Here is a 21,611-nt window from a genome sequence, read left to right on the forward strand (position 1 = left end):
AAAAAAACTTGCTACGTGTACTGCATTAAGCTAACTGAGACTTGTTATAGCACTTGCATACCATTGCTTCCATTATCCTCATTTGTAAGTCGCTTTGGATAAAAGTGTCTGCTAAATGTCTAAATGTAATGTTGTAACAAATTAAACTACTATTAGATTTTCAGAACTGTTGTATGTTTTGAGTTGTTTTGGGCAAAAGGTGGCAGTATACCATCACTTCTGTCTGCAGATTCACTATGAAGCAGGGCAATCCTTTCACAACCACTTTCACAAAATTACACACTAAAAGTGTGGCGTTTAATGACACAATACTTTCAAGACATACGTCTTCTGTGCCTTTTCACATATTTACCAGTACCTCACCTGCCAGGCTTGATTTGGTTTAATATCTCACATTTAAAATGTCAAGGAAGACTGTCATAACACAAACAAGATAAACAAAAAAAGGTACAAAACTGTCACTGGGGCAAAGTTACACTTTTTGTAGTAATATGTACTTTTAAAGTACTAATATGTGCTGGCAAAAAAATATGTACTTTGTAGCTTTTGTACCTTAGGGTACCTTTTTTTCTGATTGTGTACCAAATGCACAATATCATATGGTGATCATATTTACACTAAACTTCTTCTACTAAGTGCTACAATTGATTTCTATGTAAGCCCCCCAAAAAAGAATAGAAAAAGAAAAAAAATTGGTTTGTGATTTCACAAACCCTGTCAGAACCCAATTTTTTTTAAAGAGTTTGAATGATTTTATGATTTATATATATATTTTTTTATTTTGTATTTATCTAACACTCAGTCTATAGACAAGCAACATGTCTCCCATCCATTAGCTCTAGTGCTTTTCTCTCCTGAAGCCATTCTTCTCATTGAGACTGTTTTTAACACTCAAATTAAAAGCAGTTACTGTTGTTCATCTGAATGCTACTGTATGTGACATGTGGGTGTATGAGCCATCCACGTCCGTCAAAGCCTCTCCTCCTCCGTAGGGTCGACATGACTCGTGAAACGTCTCTCCATATTGATGCTGACAGAATTTCTGTTGCTTTTGTGCAAACAGCAGTCAGATTGGGCTCTAAATTACACGTTAACGGTCCTCTGATCCTTTTCACATCTCCGCTCAAAGTGCAAGCCCTCTTTTAATATGTCACACGCATGAGTGTCATTTCTAAAAGCTGCTTGAGTGCGTATGTGTGTGACGCACTCTCATTAATCTGTCCCATGCTGCTCTCTGCTTTATGAAGTCCTGATTGCCTGCTCATTGTTTTCTCATTCACTTGTTTGAATACCCAACCTATAATCAGAGCTGTAAAAATAAGGCATTAAAAAGGCATGCTGCCATTTTCATGGTGACACTAACAAAGTACATTTGCAATCACACTGACTTTTTACTCATTTAAGCCATCAAAACTCACAATGCCCATCAGAACAATCTGCAGGCTTCAGCTCCGAGTAAAACTGCATTATGGTGTTAGAATCTGAATTAAACCGTGCAAGAGGAGGGGTTGAATGCCCTCAAATATGCACACATCTCTCTCTCTCTCTGTCACTCTTTCTCTTCATCTTTTCTTATTTCTTCATTGGGCACAAAGCTAATGATAACATAGATCTCTGATTCCAGTAATTACAGTTGACTTATCAGAAGCAATATCCAGATGACAGCATGCTCCCATGATGAATGGCAGAATGGAAAGTTTGAAAACAAGCTTCAGGCTGATTTTTCCTGGCTTTGCCACAGTTTCAGTATTCTTAATCAACTTAATGGTCTGTGCTCAAGAGCTGTATGGTGGAAGGCTAAAATTGATGCTTTAACGACACTTGGAAAATGAATGAAAATTGCAGTATTAAAATCTGAAATATTTATTTGAAAGAAAGACAAGCTTTTCAAGCAGAACAGAACATTTCACCAAAAATAAATTTGTTAGGTTTTAAATTTTAAAACAATAGATAGACTGTCAAAACAAGACAATTTTGATACCTAAATCACACTTAAAAAATGTAATATTATATTACATTATATATCAAAGCAAGCTGCAATATTACATTAAAACTACAGATAGCCTGTCTAAAATTAAAAAGAGGTGGACTAAAAAAATGGGCACTTTCTAGTGATTTTCAATGTTGTTCTGTCCAATAGGCTATTTTTGTGAACAGCATTGGTTTGAAATATAAATGTTTTGTAATAATGTGAAAGTCTTGACTGACATTTTTTTTTATCAATGTTATAATGAACATGATATCCAGCTCTGTTCTCATCACTGGACACATACAGTACAGGATATACATTTTAGTGATGTACAGCTTGACTTCTGATATGCCAGTTAAATAATTTCAGCCCTCATCTCAGTTTTCAAGGCCCTTGTATTGCTTAGTTGTGGGTGTTTCTGTTAAATAAAGAAATAATCAGACAATAAAATAATTACAGGATTACCTGATAGAGGGGCGAGGAACATGTGGTTCACAATGCTGAAAATGTGCCAAGCGGCCACTTCTGCAGATCATGATTCTGTTGGTGACAGAGATGTGTGTGGGCGGTACCTCTGAAGATACCCTCTCACTATCACCCTAGCAACCAGCCAAGTTCTGACTGATGTGCCATTCTGATGATCTCACCTCTTTGATAAGCTTCCTAAATCTCTCTCTCTCACTCACACACACACACACACACACACACACACAGGGAGACCCTGTCCTGTTTGAAGTTGAGTGGTCCTCCACTCTATCCTCTGTTAAAATAACACACACACACTCCTGTCGCTTGTACAAATTGAATCAGAAGTGCTTTGTGTTTAGACTCATATTCAGATGGGGTGGGATCCTGGACGAGGGTGCTTGAGTCTAACTATAATTGCTGGGTTTTCATAATAAAATCCTTTTATTAATACTTACCTGCCGGGCGTATAGGCGCGGACTAGTGAGGATGATGTTTTAGTGGCAAGTAAAGTACCCTCAGCATTGGAAAAGGACCCACAAATGGACAGTGAATGATATTAAACTACCTCACACCGCCAGTTCTTTTGTTGAGTTTACTCCTGAAATGTCAGTTAACTCTATACACATAGCATTTTAAAATATAAAAAAATGACTATGCGTTTCACACACACACACACACACACACACACACACACACAGGGAGACCCTGTCCTGTTTGAAGTTGAGTGGTCCTCCACTCTATCCTCTGTTAAAATAACACACACACACCCCTGTCGCTTGTACAAATTGAATCAGAAGTGCTTTGTGTTTAGACTCATATTCAGATGGGGTGGGATCCTGGACGAGGGTGCTTGAGTCTAACTATAATTGCTGGGTTTTCATAATAAAATCCTTTTATTAATACTTACCTGCCGGGCGTATAGGCGCGGACTAGTGAGGATGATGTTTTAGTGGCAAGTAAAGTACCCTCAGCATTGGAAAAGGACCCACAAATGGACAGTGAATGATATTAAACTACCTCACACCGCCAGTTCTTTTGTTGAGTTTACTCCTGAAATGTCAGTTAACTCTATACACATAGCATTTTAAAATATAAAAAAATGACTATGCGTTTTCTTTGTTTTAATAATGAAACATATTTTGTGATATTTTAAATATATTATAAATATATTGTAAGCTCATTTATAGTAATACATTTTTTATTTTGTATTATTATTGTATTTGTAAAAAATATTTGAGCATTTTTAAAATAATTTTATAATTTCTTGGACGTCAGCGTGATACTGAAATGAACTACTGGCGATTCACACGTCTACGCATATAACAGACACTAGGGGGCAGTGTGACTCTTTAAAATGATATTTTTTTCAGCACTAAAATGTGGCTTGGCTTCTCTCGTTATCAGATTGTATTTCTCTAATGCCAGGAATTGTCTCTGTGCAGAAATTACTTTTATGAAATACCTAAAGGTAGGCCAGAGTTTAGTCCAATACATAAATACACACTGTATTTGGTGTTAGGTGTTTTGAATAGAAGGAATGCTTTCACACCAGTATAGGCCAAGTAGTTTTTTTTGTTGGGGTCGGAGTAGGTATTTTGCTGGCGTTTAATACTTTGCTTAACCATAATAATTGTTCAAAAAGTGTGACAGCAGATCTTTGAAAAACCGCTTTTCTGAGCTTGGTTTCAATAAAAGTTATTTTTAAATTAACAAGAAAGTTTTGCGTTTTGAAACCTACAGGATGTTTTTATAGCACACTGACCTATTATATGTCAAAAGATCAAGGGAAATTTGATTTCTCAGTTCATGACTACTTTAAGGCCCTGAAATCTTTAAGTTTTAATTGTTCATAAGCTGTACACTCAAATTTCAGTCAAGCCAGTCTATAGAGGACCAAAATGTCCTTGATTTCAAATAATCCAGGAATTATATGTTCTCGCCAGAACAAGAAAACAGTGGCATTTCTCTTTTGAGCTGAATCAGTCATTCTTCGCAGGACACAGGAGTTAAGTGGCCACTTCTGAGTATAAAAACCTCATTGAATGGAACAGGTTACAGTTCAGTGTCTCATACATTATAGCTCATCGCTGAAGGACCTAAAATATACTCTGTGAAAACAAACCAAAAAATGAAGGACCCCTTTCCATCTAAACAAAAGCATATACTCTTGATGGTTTCATAGAAAATAAAAAACGGCTTCTAAACTCTTAAAATCTGGTGCCATTATGTACTTTAAGTTGATGAAATTTGATTTCTCAGTTCATGACTCCTTTAAGGCCCTGAAATCTTTAAGTTTTAATTGTTCATAAGCTGTACACTCAAATTTCAGTCAAACCAGTCTATAGAGGACCAAAATGTCCTTGATTTCAAATAATCCAGGAATTATATGTTCTCGCCAGAACAAGAAAACAGTGGCATTTCTCTTTTGAGCTGAATCAGTCATTCTTCGCAGGACACAGGAGTTAAGTGGCCACTTCTGAGTATAAAAACCTCATTGAATGGAACAGGTTACAGTTCAGTGTCTCATACATTATAGCTCATCGCTGAAGGACCTAAAATATACTCTGTGAAAACAAACCAAAAAATGAAGGACCCCTTTCCATCTAAACAAAAGCATATACTCTTGATGGTTTCATAGAAAATAAAAAACGGCTTCTAAACTCTTAAAATCTGGTGCCATTATGTACTTTAAGTTGATGTGTCAATGAACTAAATCAAAGTCGGTGAGAATATAGCTTTTATTTTTGTATAGAATGGTAGAATTTACAAATGGCAAATTCGCCTTTGCAATTAAAAGACCTTTTTAAAGAGGGACAGTGGATGCACATAACTGAAGTTACTCTGCCATGAGTTCATCTGAAAGAAATCTATTGTAAAGTCAAGGTCGGACTAAAACCCCCTGTTGATGTGCAGGAGGTCAGTTAAAATGTATTTATTTTTACCTTATAGGAATTGCTTGAACAGGGAACAGAGGATGTAAAGAAAGTGTAATAACAGGGATGTCAGATTATAGAGTTTATTTAGATTATAGAGTGTCGTAGAATTCAAACAAGCAGCACCCTGCTTACTCACTAAACCATTTTAAAATTATGGTTAAGGTTCATTCAAATTCCTTTTATAGTTCCCTGGACGGCCATATTAATAATGCACCCACTACAGTCCATACACTTATATGAGAAATCTACGAAACAGTTTGTGGAAATGATCTGTTTTGGTTAAATAAAATTACAATCAAAAAGAAATTCAGACAAAAATAATATAAATTCATAAATTGTGCTGCGTAAGCTTTAATCACCAGCACACTCTCATGGCAATTTGTAACTGTTTTACATTTTGGTGAATTGGTGGCTAATTTTTACAAATTCATGCAAGCTCTATGTTTTCATACAATCTGCTCATGCCCCACTAATGGTTAGATTCAGTTGTAGACCTTTATGCTTACTTTTTTTTCTAGAAATCATAAGTTTCTGTACTAATCACATCATACACTCTAAAAATGCTGGGTTGTTTCAACCCAACTTTGGGTCAAATATGGACTAACCCAACAGTTGGGTTAAATTTTTTACATTACATTTTTAACCCAAAAGTTGGGTTGAAACAACCCAGCATTTTTTAGAGTGTATAAATTCAGCCTCCCTCAGATTTAAAAGAGAAGAATGTTTTAGCATGAGGTCACTCCTATTATATTTCCTACACATACATTAATATTTAAAGAAAACCACAACAAATTCCTCGTTCAGCCTCCCTCAGATTTAAAAGAGAAGAATGTTTTAGCATGAGGTCACTCCTATTATATTTCATACACATACATTAATATTTAAAGAAAACCACAACAAATTCCTCGTGTGTTTGCACACACCTGGCGAATAAAGCTAATTCTGATTCTGATTCTGATACACAAGGAACACAAGAGTCATTTTTTGAAATACACATACTTTTTATTGGGTGACAGTTTGGCTGTTAGTACTTGGCATTGATTGAAACAGAGTTGCAAATCTTTTTGGATATGCATATGGTAAGAGCAGTGACAATGTATCCATTGATTAAAAATAAAACCCAGTAGGTCTAGTTTGTGAGTTTACACAGTGAGTGAAAGTCCATGTCCGCTCTAGGGCCGAGCAGCCATCTTGGATCTAAGTGAATGACTAAGAGACTTTCAAGCATTTAAAGAATCTAGCAAACAGTGAAATTCTTCTGTTTTTCAAACCCTATGAACTGGTCAATTTTCTTTTAGCTAAAACCAGTGCAATAAAACAATGCTGAAAAGCCATTCAAAATCAAATTCACAGTGAATTATTAGCAAATGTCCCTCTACAGCAAAGAACGTCTTAATACTTCAGACAGAGTGATCAAAATGAAACTTGATAAACAAAAGAACAATAGTGCTCTTTATGTGCTTGTACAAGCATATCACAGCAATAACTACATTTTATAAAGAGGCTATACATTGTGTTATCAATAAAAAAATAAAATTAAATTAAAAATAGCAAAGCTGCCCATGAACTGGTATGGTGCAAATCAAGAGAAGAACAAAAGCAAATGTTTCAACCAGCAGAACAAAGAGATTTTATTTTTTAACATTCACCCTATCAACACTCTAAGAGCAAAAAAGGTGTGCTTACTCCACAAATCTGGAGTGTATGTCTATGTGTGTGTGTGCTCTGCCCTACAAGTGCATACACACGTAACACGTGATGACATCACTTCCTGCTTCTACTGCCTTGCACAGCCAATGAGAGAGTGATCTGTGGTAGCTTGGATTTTATTATCCAAAGATTTACAATAGAATATTTAAACGAACATTACCAAAAGAAAAAAAGGTCTCATTTGTTGGTCTCTCATGCGAATCGTGCAGATCATATGCAATTATTTGCAATTAACAATCACATGAGCAGCAAATCCAGATTACATTGAGAAGCTTTAGCATTTTATCCTGCGTGTATCTTGCTATTTTTTTTTTTTTCATTTTTAATGATATTATATTGTTTGATGATGTTTTATTCACAATCTGTGGTCACCCTGGCAGATGCTTTGTATGATGTTTTAGAGGGAAACTTTTGATTCAGGATCTGTGCTATCACAAATTTTAATTGTCCTGTGCGAAAACTATTTGGCGCTTCTTGTCTTGTATTGCTATTGCAAATCTATGGAAAAGCAACTGCATGACAGATTTCTCAAAGAACGCCATAGTTGAGTTACATGCTGACTTTCAAATAATAAAAATCATTTTTTTCAGTTATCATCACCTCAGTGATTTAAAATGGTTGATTAATACATTTCCATAGCAACATTACAATTTTGCAGCTGAAGCTTTGACACAGTCTTCACATTGGCAGAATAGCATGATGGAATCAGTGGGAATAAAATGTGGAACGTCACATTGCAATACCATTATTGCATTTTTTTTAGAGTCGCATTTATCTCAGTATCTTCCAAACCAAACACACAAATATTGCCTGTCATTAGTGGCATAATCTACAGACCACATACATACCACAAACTATCAGTCACCTCATTTCCCAAACCAAAATATACACAAAGTTCTTATTTCAAATGATAACTGCGATTAAAGTTGTTAAGGTCAAAGGCCTTCAAGTCTTGTGAATTTCTAAATATAGAGCAACAAAGGCATTTCACACAACTGCATTTGAGAATTGGAAAATGGGAATGGGAAATTAGAGGTTTGTTTGGGGTTAAGTTTCAAATGGGATTATTTTGGTCTACATAGGGGTGTAGTTTGGGGTTAAAGTAAAGTTATGGTTTTTGGGAATGGGATTACATTTCAGTTGGGGGGGGGGGTCAGGTTTGGATTAGGTTAATAAATGAATTTAGTATCCATATGAAGGCTGGTGAGAGTGGAAGAAAGAATGTGTGCTCTTAAGGCCTGCATACACACACTGCTCATAAAGCCGATAATGCGAAAACAACACTAAAAACCTGTACAATATCTTTAAATACTGTATATACAGAAATAAACATTTCATTTGTCACATATTCTCCAAAATAATCTCCTAAATAAAAATAGAAAATAAAAACAGAAAAAAATAAATCTGTGGCTTCTCTTTCTGAGGAGCAGGATTAAAGGCAACTAGCATATAGCAATGGCTATCGTTTCAAATCATGTTGCAGGTACAGCTAGCAGCTTCTCGGTCACTGCCACTTCAAACAATGATTAAGATTCACATTCTAGGATTTATGCGTTCTCATTCTGCTTAGAGCAACATACTGACCAACAATATGAAGATATGCTGAATTTCGAGACAAACAGAGTCACTGTCCAGAACTCCTAAAATGCCTTGACATACAAAAAAAAAAAAAAAACAGAAAAAAATTCCACATGAGACATAAGAACAATAAAAAAAAAAAAGTGTTTTGCCACGTAGTCCTGTAGCACTAGTGTGACAAACTGATGGTAATTTTGTCACAGGAATCAGCACCTTTGTGATGTGTAGCTCAGGTTTCGGTACCATTCTCAAAGTTAGTCCTAAATGTTTGCGATGAAGAACATACTGAGTTTCTGTTTCAGACTAACAAATTGGTCACTAGTCCAGTAGCCAAAACCATCTGCTTTACCTCCTCATCATAACCTAAATGAATGAACTGGTTCTAGACTGGGCCCTGGAGATAACAGACCAGAGTTTAGGAGCAAAGCAGTATGTTTTGTAAGAGAACAATATTATATTTCTGCCATGGTGTGTATATAAGACTAATGTAGCTGCCTTAACTTGAACTTGTCTTGCTAAGTTATTATAGAGTGCTATCCCAAATTGCACTACTAGCAATACGCAGCTGTATTTTGGCTCTATCCATGCAGAGTTTGCATCTCTGTGCAGAAAATAGCCACTAAGACTACAAATAGACTATAATAGAAGCATACAGAGAATAAGGGACTCAGCCTAGATGAGTGTCGATGAGACAAAATGAACTCAGCTTTGTCCAAATATGAGAAGTTTCATCTTGTTGAGTTCAGTTGTGGATCAGAAATGAAATAACCAAATAAAATAACATGAATGGCACAACTATTCAAGCAAATGCCACATGGAAGGTCAGCAAACATGGTATTAATTGAGACTCGTTCATTCTCTATTTTAAATGTTCTCTTTCTTTCATCTATCCTTCTACACTGTCAACATTTTACTCAGCATGTTGTCTTGTTTTCCAGTCAAAATATCTAAACATACTTTAAACCAAAAATAAGTACTTGAGAGGCAAAACTGCACAAGATATAATACTATTTTAAAGAATACATCTTGAATTAAGTTTTTCTTACCCTATAGTTTTTTCTTTATTGTTGTAAGCATAAATCAACGATTTAGTGGTTTATGTTTGTAACAAGAAAATAAAAGAATTTGCAAAAAGATGTAATTATTAACATTACTCCAGCCTTCTGTCACATGATTCTCCAGAAATCGTTTGAATATGCTACTTTGGCGCTTAAGATACTTTTCTTATTTTTGAAAAGAGTTGTGCTGCTTAATATTTTTGTGGAATGCGTGATACATATGTTTTTTTCTGGATTCTGTGATTAACGTATATTTACATTTGATTGAAATAGAAATCCTTTATAACAAATGTCTCTATAGTCACTTTGGCAATTTTAAAAGTAACAAACATATCATGTTTTAAGGATGTTTGGATGTTTTTACTGGAAAACGAAAATGCTGAGCTTCTGCAGTGTGTGGTTTACTCATCCCTCATCTTCTTCTATTGACTAAGGAAATCGATGCTCGCTTTGACACTGCGAGAGGTTGCCACGTCGACAGCCATGGCTCTTATCTCAGTGTCTCCGAACTGCATGAGCGTCTGGATCTCTCTTCGTGCCGCCGGACTCTCAGTACCGCTCACATCCAGCTTCAGTGTACCACACTTCCTCACGCCTGGGTCCGTGATGAAACTGACCGACTCTTTTTCTGAGCAGTATACGTGAATGACGATCACTTGCTGTGACGGCTTCGCCGGCGTGTAGCTGCGTTTTACCGTTTCACCCAGCGCCACCGACTGATCGACAGAGATGAACGTATCGAAGACATCGGTGCACCAGCGCGTACTGCCCTTCACAAGCATCTTCTCCGGCGGGTGTTTCCCCTCTATGAAACGGTTCAGGACGCCCACGCCGTAGGTGAGTGGAGAGCGGCGCACCTTTATGACGCTGGGATCTAGGCCGAACAACACCGCCCCCTTGAGGATGGTCAAGCCCACGTCATGCGGAATAATAATTCGGCTGCGGCCCTGAAGCATCTTCTGAACCGCCTGCTGCAGCAGAGCAGACTCTGCGAATCCTCCCACCAGGAAAAGAAACTTAATGTCTGTCACCTCTGGCCTATCGAATAATTCAGCTGGAGAACATATAGAAGAATGAAAGCAGAGAAACAGGATTTTCAGAGAAAAATTAGTCCATTACAAGATTCATCACAAAACATTTTAACACATGGGAATTTAACCAAAGAATGTTATGCACTCCTTCGGTTTTCATCAAAATGACAAAGACAAAAATTCAGTTTACTAGCAGTGGTGTCCCTGTTTGTAGTTTTTGTTTGAACAGATACAGATCACAGCTGGGCTCAACCAACATAAGAGCCAAGGGACTGAGTTCTGACCCAGTTCTGTGAGAGTATTTTGGGCAGATTGTTGAGACTTCCCTGACTGGGCCAATGCTTGCCCTAATTGTGTCTAAACTTTCAGCTAAATTTCTGGTTACTCTTGCTTACTGGTGCACCTTCACTATGGATTTATACTTTTTGACAGCTTTCTGGTTAAATATTGATGCCATTTCATCTGACATACAAAGACAATTAAATAAATAACCATGATCTGATCCTGACGAATTAAATCATTTAATTAAATACTATTAAAAATGTATTATAATTAATCACTTATATAATTCTTATTTCAGTGGGTTTCATGACGCATGTAGCAAGCCCTCCCTTTAACACCCAAATACAGACAACTGACACTCCCATCTCACTTTAAACTCTAGAAATCAATATCATATTATTGTTCCAGCAAATTACTGCGTAGTTACTCACTCAGGTGCTGTATAATGTGGTCTATAGTTGGTTTGAACAGTGCATTCATTGCATCTGGATTCATCCTCAGCATGCCCTGCGAAGACCACTTCACAAAGTCCACACTGCAGAGGAGAGACAAAAACAGAGAGAGCGAGAGTTATAGACTGAAACAAATAACAGATTCTCCTCATTTGGCCTCGGTGCAGTTTAAAAGTCATCTTCACATATGGAAGAATATTGAGAAACTTGATATTATTGAGTTTACATTATTAGGTTTTCCACTGCTATAAATGTCAGTGCATGTGTGCTAATAGCTGTGGTTTCCAGTAAACAGATGCACATATTCCCATATGGCCGCGCTGTGTAGTTTGATGCAGGGCTGAACGAGTCGAGTGCTCAGAGATGCCTGACTCGCAGGCTTGTTGGAAAAACTGTCCCCTGTGAGACATGAGAGCTCAAAATCCATAACATGCAAGTTAGAGTAGTCTTACTCATGGCTCGCAAATGATTATCTAATTACTGAGTTAGGAAAGAATACAAAAATTTAACCATTAAACGATGCAACCAGGTTCACATTTTTGAAATAATAGAAAGATAAAACTAGATAATTTTGCCTCTTAATTGGATTTTGTGTCAGATCTGATACGTTTGCTCAGGAAGCAGCCATTACAACTAGTTTTAGAAGACTCTAAATGTAATCTCTTGGCTGCGATGCTAAGAAATTATAGCCGCATGCATAAAATTATGATGCTACCAGACAGAAGCCTCTGTAAGCAATTATCTAATTAACAAAATTACTTGCCTATAAGCAAATCTGTTAGAGCTACTGGTTGAAAGTTACATAAATTAATATTCATGACGAGCTGAAAATAATACATAATGTGCCCTCTCTCTCCCCTTTTTTAGATTTTCTTGTTCCTATGCCCCTTGATTATGAGTGTTTCGCACATAGTCAGCAGTCACACACACAAAAAAACATAGTATTCATTTAGCTGACTTGGCCATCTTTACACAGGGCCTGATGGCTTATTGAATGGCTGTGTGTACGGTATTGACAGCAGTCATGAATAGACAGATTAACTCTCCAGGGGCTGTAGGTCACACATGCCTGACCTCAAAAGAGACAGACAACAATTACCACAAAGGCGGAGAGTCAGCAGGACTCACAACAGTCACCACTTTATGAATACAGAGAAATGCATCAAACTCGCCTGGACTGTATTAATGGGTGATTTCTAATACAGCGTTTTAGACACTCACTTGCTCTTCCTCAGCGCATGCTCTACGCTGTGTCCTCTGAACTTCTTGTAGTAGTCGATGAAAGAGAAGGGCAGGTTAATATTCAACGGGTTACTTCGGTCAGGAGTCGCCGCCCTCTTACGAGACTCAAACGCAATCATCAGATCCACCCAGGCAGCAGGACGCTTGATCTTAAACTGGTCAATGAAATCCTGTCCGAATATCTTACACAGGAGCTTCTCAAATTCATAATCTATACCGATAGAGCCGTATGGGCCTCCTGCGGAGAGAATGGAAAGATAAAAATCATTTCGGATGATTGAAAATAATGACATTTCAGAATAGCAGACCACTTTTGATAGGAAATAAAAGCTTTTTAAGCAAAATGTTAATCTTAAACTAAAGGTCATAAAAGCTGTCTTGTACCTGAGGCTTTGTAAAGCTCCTTCAAGTGCCCTTCAGGCATGCGGATCTGATGCACAGTAAGATCCACCGTCCCTCCTCCACAATCCACAACCACATAACGGTCACCTAGAGAGCACCAGAGACAACATTTGAGGGTCACCAGCAAAAACAAATTCATCAGGATGGATTTGCATCTCGTCTGGTGACATTTGACACTTTTTCAGGAACTCTCTGCAGATGTTGGATGTGAGTGACGCTGACATGTCCGCCAAGTACTTTTGCAAGGTGTCAGAGGAACAGTGACCTACATTCAGGGTTCACTGATTGGTACCTCAAGTAGAAGCCTTTGGAATTAAAATTCTATGTAGGTTCTGTTAAATATTCACAAACTGACTGTATGAGATTACTGTATATTTAAAGAGACAGTTCACCCAAAAAATGGGAAAATAAATTTTACTCTCTCATGATGGTCCAAACCCATATGACTTTTTCCATAAAAGAGCATATTGGACATTATGCAAAATATCTTCATTTTCATTTTTTAAGCGAACTGTCCCTTTAACATAGAAAATTTACTGAAATTTGAATGATTTTGAAGAATTTTAATTTGCGTGGGGGTTATTCCAGCAGTGATGAATAGGCAAAGTGTGCTGAGGCAATACTGATGGTTGAGCAGCTGCTGATTCAGACAGCAGAATAAGGGTATAGGGCTCACCAGAGCAGGGATTTCAAACTAAGCATCTTATCTTCTCAGCAAGGGTGCATCTAGTCTCAATAGACACATTCAAGGACCACCCACAGTCTGTTTGCTGACTGTCCAATGCATATTACACGCAAAAATAGCAAGTGCTGGCAAAAATCTTTGGTTCCAATCTGACTGACTGTGAAATAATCAGCAGTGATCGTAATCATAACGGTAAAAGACTATAAAAATGCTACATTAAAAACCTGTTAATTGGTTAACGGTAAGTTCCCTTATTGTTTATGGTGAAAAACTGTAATTGATCTAATGGGATATTTAATGTAATTTTACAATAAAATACTGTCACCTTTTACAGTGAAAAAAATGAATAAACTGACAAGAAATTCACAGAATTGTCTGTGATAGCTCACATTTGACAGTTTTTGATTGAAATAAATGTTTCGGTAATGCTTTAGAATAGGGAACACTATTAACTACGACTTTTCCCTCAATAAATTCCTAATTTGCTGCTTATTAATAGTTAGTAAGGTAGTTGTTAAGTTTAGGTATTGGGTAGGATTAGGGATGTAGAATAAGGTCATGTAGAATTAGGCATTAATATGTGCTTAATTAGTACTAATAAATGGCTAATATTCTAGTAATATGCATGCTAATAAGCAACTAGTTAAGAAACCCCAAAATAAAGTGTTACCAATATATATTTTTTTTATTTCCAGTAATTTTTTTTACTGCAAATTTTAGTTCAACCTGTAAAAATTGTACTACTGTTTTTTTTTTCCTCTGGCAACCACAGCTGTTTTTATTTTTTTATCATTATTATTTTTTTAATCACAAATGTCAGTTTTTACAGTGTATGCACAGACAGGCTAAAATTCTAAACCTGTTGCCTATACACATTTTCCACTCTTTTAAATGCATTATCTATATACAACCACGCATTAAAACAAACCAAACAGCAATTGGTCGCTTTACATGTCAGTCAGACAGTCTCTTCCTGTTTGAGTTGGTGGTTCTTGGGCAGAATAAGCTGCACTGAAGTACTTTTTTTTGCTGAAAGGTCTCTGGCTATGTGAGACTAGTGTGCATCCTTCCTAAGAGCTTCAGAATTTAGGATTTCTTAACTTACTGTATGACAGCAGCATCAGAAACAGCAGGAGCAAAATACTACAAGAAAAAAAAATGTGTGTGAGAAGACAGACTCTACCTTCAGTGAGTTCAGACCAGAGCTCTCCTATGACATTCTCCACCAGAAAGGTACGGCTCTGTCGATTACGGCGCACATGCTCCTTGGCTGGTTATTGACAGAGAGAGACAGGAAGTGTGTGTGAGAGGGAAGGCAGCGTGAAGCTGTTTGTGTGTGTGTGTGGCAGTTCTATAGGCAATGCGACAGGATGAAAAAGGAACATGGGCTGAATGTGGTTTCTGTAAGCAGGGGGATGCTGCTGGAAAAGAAGTTCCAATAGAATGCAAGACTCCTTTAACTTCAGGCAAATTCATGAAATTTCAAGAAAAGCAGTGAAACTGCTGTAATGTTTTGTTACTTACTTATTTAAAACTTCAATTTTAGGGACATAAAATATTAAAGTTCTGGTTGTACTGGATTAGCTGATAATTCTTTCCCTGTTACAGCCGATAATAAAATTCCATACAATTTATAATAAATTACAACTTAAACACTAAATATTTAAATAATTTTAAATGCTAAAAGTGAATTTAGACATCACAACATTATAAATGTACAGCATGAACAATGGATATTTCTTGTGATATGCTAATTATTACATTTAACAGTGTTTACATTGTTAAATTGTATTTTAAAGAGTAACTTTAACGATTATCCACAATTAAATATCCAATATCAACTGATACCAATAAATGAAAAAATTTCTAATATCGGACAATGACTGCTATGGTACCAATATATTGTGCATCCCTAGAAATGTTCAAACATGCAACTCTCTTTAGTTGGGGGGGAAAACATTTTTGTGCATTTTTCCTGTAATACAGACACTGTTAATCAAATGAATTGAAATAACCTGCATTAGATTATCGGATTCTAATTTAGATTACTTCATTTTATTAGTGGCCCAACCATTTTATGTTGCAAATAAGTAAATATTTAACTAAAAGCCTGATATGTAAAGTATAATTATAGCTCAACATTGCAATTAAACCAGTAAGTCTTAAATATTTAGTGCATCTTTCCACGATTATTCCACTGAAAGACTTCCTCTCTTTTTCACTTTTGTGAACTTCCTGACTGTGACCAGAATGTAAAAATCTCTGTTCATTTACTGTGGAGGGGAAGATTGTCCTGGTCTGATAAAGGGCAGCTGGTCTGATGACATCAGTGGATAATGGCCATCCTGGCAGTTGTAAACATGCCCAAACAGGAAGTGTAAGCTCTAAGAGAGAGTAACGGCATGGAGACGGACATTTCCTCAAGTGTGCAGAAAACAATGAAATGGACCAGCAGACCTTTTTTCAGTACAGTGACAGCTTCTGATGGGGCGTGAGAGACCTAACCACTCAAACTAGCAGTGTTTAAACCACACAACAGACTCACATCTGAAATTCCTGTACCACCTCGATAGCAAATTCAACACTCATTGCATTCGAAGCCTATTTTAGATGATCTAAACATCAAGTCAGTGACAACAACATGTGTGGATTCAACAAGAGATCATAAACTTCTTTGGTTTTAGATTTTTTAAAATAATAATAAATAAATAAATAAATAAGATGCATTAACTTCAAATAAAACAAGTACAGAGAAAGAATCCTGAAAAAAATGTATCATGATTTCCACAAAAATATTAAGCAGCACAAATGTTGACATCAACTAACAATAATTAAACGTTTAACAAATGTGGTTAAGAAACAGATTAAGACAGATTGTTAACATTTAACATTGTTAAAATCATCATTGATATTCATAAGTAATGTTTCTTGAGCAACAAATCAGCACATTAGAATGATTTCTGAAGGATCACGTGACACTGAAGACTGGAGTAATGACAGCTTTGCCATCACAGAAATAAATTACATTTTAAAATATATTAAAATAAAAAGTTATTTTATATCGTATTCATATTTCACAATATCATTGTTTTTACTGTATTTTGATCATATAAATGCACCCTTGGCAAACATAAGAGACTTCCTTCAAAAACATTAAAATACATTACTGACCCCAAACTTCTAAATGTCGTTTGAACATCTCTAATAAATGAAAAAACACATTCAGATGCTCAATAATTTCTGTGAGACATCCCTCAGAGGGACACATTATCTCCTGCCTGTCTCTGACCGCCCTGTACAGTATGTATGTCAAACAGACAGCCCCTCTGTGCTGCTCACTGCTGCCCTGCTCCACAACAGGTCGCCACACACAATCGCTTCCTGTCTCAGGCTCTCAACGCCATCTAAAATTAACCACGTTTTCATTGCTGACCATTGAATATCAAATATACAGGCTATCAGAGCACAAATACTACTGCTGGTAGAGTAATCAATAAACACTACTCTTTTGTCCTTCATCCATTCTTTTTCTCCCTTTCTATCTATCAGCATATGCAAAGAGGTCAAATGCGATTTCACACTCCTTTCGAATGCATTATGATCATTTAGTTCACATATTTCACCTCTTTTATTTGTCACTTACTGCATCATTACTGCAACTTTTGCTGTTATTTTCAACTTAAAAGCACAAAATCCTTTCTCTGTCACTCCTTTTGTACGTGCAGAGGTTTAGAGTTACAGATGTGCTTGCTGATGACTGTAGAGCTGCTGATGTCATCAGACTGAGGTCACTGATGTCACACGAAGGTCACTGCATATATGTACACGTCCACTGATATAGTTTGTTACAGGAATGATAGCTCTGCTTTAGCTGTCTCAGACACATAATGGACCAAATAACATTCTTATCATTCTTAAATGCTTAAATGTTGACATTAACCAATAATAATTACAATTTTATCAAATGTGGGTAAGGTAATGCAAGGCATGACCTCAAACAATTACAAGATTATGAATAAATGTGCATGCAAACTTAGGAAGAGAGAGGGAAAGGCATTGTGAATTTGCAAAGCTGTTTCTCATGCTGGCATCACCATTCAGCAGTGGTCCAAGTGACTGTTACCTTCTGAATGCACATGAAAAATGACTTTTCATTGACATTTCTAAAATCACAGGCCACTAAAATGCTATATACTCATGTGAAAATACTTTTTTTTATATAAAGCCCACTGTGTATGTGCATGTGCTGTCAGTCTGTAATAAGGACATGAGCAGGGCAATGGAGGTGAACTGGAATGGACTGAAAGAAAAAAATGCTCTGTCTCTATACAAAACACCTTTATGCCTGAATTTGACGCAATTACATTTTACTTTGGTATGTGACATAAACTGTTCACAGCATATTTACTGTGGAATGTAGGATGTTTCTTCAACTATGGGCACTTCTGACCCTGTGGACTCCTTTAAATCACACTTTTCACACTCATACTAGTTTATTTAATTTGTCCATTTGCCTTATGGCTAATTAATTTAATCTAGAATCAGTCCAAAAAAAAAAAATATATAAAAGGCATGTGCAAAGTAAATAATAAATAAATGAGATAAATAATAATAATAATAATTATTATTATTATTTTTAAATGTAAACATCAACCCCTGGGAAAGTAAAGGTGCCCATAGTTGAAATACCATAAAATGGCATCTGTGTGTTCATGCATGGTAGTAAATACACTAGAGTTCAAAAGTTTGGGGCCTTTAAGAATACATTTTGAAAGAAATTTCTTCTGCTCACCAAGGCTGTATTCATTTGATCAAAAATACAGTAAAATAGTAATATTGTAAAATATTACATTTTAAAACAGCTGTTTAAATCTATTTTAATATTTAAAAATCTATTCATCAGAATTCTGACAAACGCATCTATTTGAAATAGAAATCTTTTGTAACAATACACGTCACTTTTGAGCAATTTAATGGGCCTTTACTGAATAAAAGTATTTTAAAAGTTTTCAAAGTATTTATTTACAAACAATTTATTGACCCAAACTTTTGAACAGTAATGTACATGCAACATCCATCTATCCCTCCCTCCCACAGTTTTCTGCATGCATGATCACCTGGCTTCTCTCCCTCACTGCGGTGAGAGTTTAATAGGCATGTTGGACTGCAGGAATCCTGCAGTTCTAGTTCAGGAGTAATCCTCATTTCACTGCTAGTTTAAAATGTTAGAATTGATTTCCATTGCACTGTTAATCTGGTTTAAACTCCCCTTTAGGAAGGAGTGGATGTTGGAAAAAATTGATAATTTTATACTGAGCAATGGAAAAACATCTTTAAAGTTACTACTTTGCTATACTTGTTCAAACATTTTTGCTAGATCTGTCTATATCTCTCAAAAAGAAGACCCTACATCATGACCAGCCCAACAGACTAGTTGGCCTTTTGAAGAACTAATCACTGGTCAAAGGTTGGTGGCATCAAAACACATAGACAAAATTATACTCAACAAACATTTAAGTACTGTGACATAAACTTGAGCATGACTGGAACAGTATGAGTATGATTTGGTTTATCCTCATAGCAGAATGCTTGTGGTTCACCTGTAATATGGTAAAAGATGATATAGGTGGCTTACCCTGGGTCATTCCCATCCCAACATTCTCAGTCGGGCTGTAACCGTTCAAGGCCGTTTTGTTGCCCAAATCAACCATTTGGTGGAGACGGAGCTTTCTGCAGTAAATGGACGCAGCCTCTGGTTCCAGAGCAATGATCAGCTGATCAGGGTTTTCACGAGAAACCAAACCAGCCTAGATGAGTACACAGCACAACGGCAAGACATTAAAACAGGAGCCTGAAACCCAGGCTCATCTTGACTTATACATAAAACATACAAATGATTATAAATGAAGCTTTCATTTGATCAATATGAATAAATACGAACATTTATTCTTAGTAACCGTTAAGACTCCAGTAAATTCACATTTACTCATCTAAACATTTACTTATTTACTTAGCATTTACTTATCTTTATTTAACTGTACTTTCTGTAAATCTGTAAAATCGGTAAAATAAATGTTTTCTAATAACATTAACATTTTTGCTAAATATAAGTATAATAAGGGCTGACCTCAAATTGTTTATTTTTTCAGTATTGTATTTACTTTGCAGTTTTTAAATTCATATACATATTAATAATATAAACATTAAGAGTAAAATAATTAAATAAACTAATAAATGTCACATTAGCATGTCACTCTACAGGACATTGGTTGAAGTGAACTACGTATAAACCTAAAACAATTATTGCAGCACAACTCTAAACATCCTGACCTGAATATTAACGGTCATAACTCACTTGCTGGGTAAATGAATATTTAAATGACACAAATGGCTGTTCAGTTATATCAAGATCATTTTACCTCACTTCAAATATGAGGAAGTGTAAAAATGTAAAAAAACAAACAAAACAAAAAAAACACACGCACACACACATGCACACAGTCGCACACACACACACACACACACACACACACACACACACACACTGCTGAGAGACACTGTTTGCTGTTTGGTGAGTTATGGGGCGACAGTGTGAGCAAAATGCAGAGAGCGAGAGACAGAGGTGAGGGAATGCAGTGTCCTTTCTTTCTGTTCTCCTGATCCTGCAGACGGAGAGCTGAGTCACCAAACACACACACACACACACACACACACACACACGCTCCTGAGGCAAGCTTTGCAGGAATTCCCACTGCAGATATCAGGTGTTGCAAACTCCCCCTTCTTCTCTGCTCTTTCTCCTGTTGTTCTCTCTCTTTTCTTGCTGTGTATCTATGTAGCTTACTCACTCATGTCTTCCCCGCCTCATTTTGTCTTTCCTTTGGATTGAGATGAAAGACACCAAAGCCACACCCTGCTCTTTCTGTCTCTCTCTTCAGTGTGAGAGAATTCACCCCTCTGTTGACTACTGTACTGTGATTATTATAATTTGCATGCACATCATATAAAGTAAATAAAGTCTTTACAGTTTGTTTGAATAATGCATTACATAATTATGCATAACCTAATTATGTTTTATATATTTGTCATACATGGAATAAGCAGCAATAATAACTTAATAATAATAGCATTTTCTCTAGGCTTTGTTTCTCAATCTCTCATTTCTCTTTCCTTTTGACTTGATGTTTATTGCTTCCATTTACATCTGCATCCACCTCAGGCATTCAATCACAAGTGTTAAGCACTAAATACACGTGCAAAATGGGGAGCAATTGAGAACACTTGTGACCACATCACATTTATATTGGAAACACTAATCTGTCCAGATGCATCCTGGATAACATTAAAGCATTACTTACTTGTGTAAGTAATGCACAACCAATCATTTAGCACAACCAATCATTGTGCTAAAACAAAGCTTTAAACTTTGCCAGTTACATGACAAAATAAAAATAATAAAATGAATGATCTAAAAGTTCTTCACAGAACATCTTCTTTATGCCGAATATTAAAATTCAGTTGCATGTGATAAACACTTGTGTGATATGTAAAAATCAGGTGTAAACAGCGATCCATCTCGCCACTTGTAATCAGGTCACCGATGACAGATGTTAATACCAGGTGTAAATATCTTATCAATATAGTACAAATACATACCCTAGACACACACTGCCCAGTCATCCACAGATCCACACACACATGCTCTCACAAATCACAATGGTGGCAACTGTGACAGAGACAAAGAGTGAATCAGCTTCACATGTATGGGGTCTCTAAGGTGGTCCAATGAGAGACAGTG

At 36.3% G+C, this 21,611-nt stretch overlaps 1 protein-coding gene across 3 annotated transcripts in view; it reads right to left on the reverse strand.

Annotated features, from left to right (window-relative positions):
- Window positions 1-6,384: 6,384 nt before the first annotated feature.
- Window positions 6,385-21,611, reverse strand: part of LOC107717109 (heat shock 70 kDa protein 12A-like) — a 36,098-nt gene continuing 20,871 nt past the window's right edge. For all 3 annotated transcript variants that reach the window (XM_016523771.1, XM_016523772.1, XM_016523773.1), the window contains exons 7-12: window positions 19,449-19,620; window positions 14,997-15,083; window positions 13,111-13,215; window positions 12,706-12,964; window positions 11,464-11,567; window positions 6,385-10,773 (exon numbers count right to left, since the gene is read on the reverse strand). In XM_016523771.1, the coding sequence (XP_016379257.1) occupies window positions 10,142-10,773; window positions 11,464-11,567; window positions 12,706-12,964; window positions 13,111-13,215; window positions 14,997-15,083; window positions 19,449-19,620 (1,359 nt within the window). In that variant the 3' untranslated portion in view covers window positions 6,385-10,141. The remainder of the gene's footprint in view (window positions 10,774-11,463; window positions 11,568-12,705; window positions 12,965-13,110; window positions 13,216-14,996; window positions 15,084-19,448; window positions 19,621-21,611) is intronic.

This window comes from Sinocyclocheilus rhinocerous, unplaced genomic scaffold, assembly GCF_001515625.1.
Source record: "Sinocyclocheilus rhinocerous isolate Xijiao unplaced genomic scaffold, SAMN03320098_v1.1 scaffold119, whole genome shotgun sequence".
Classification (NCBI taxonomy): domain Eukaryota; kingdom Metazoa; phylum Chordata; class Actinopteri; order Cypriniformes; family Cyprinidae; genus Sinocyclocheilus; species Sinocyclocheilus rhinocerous.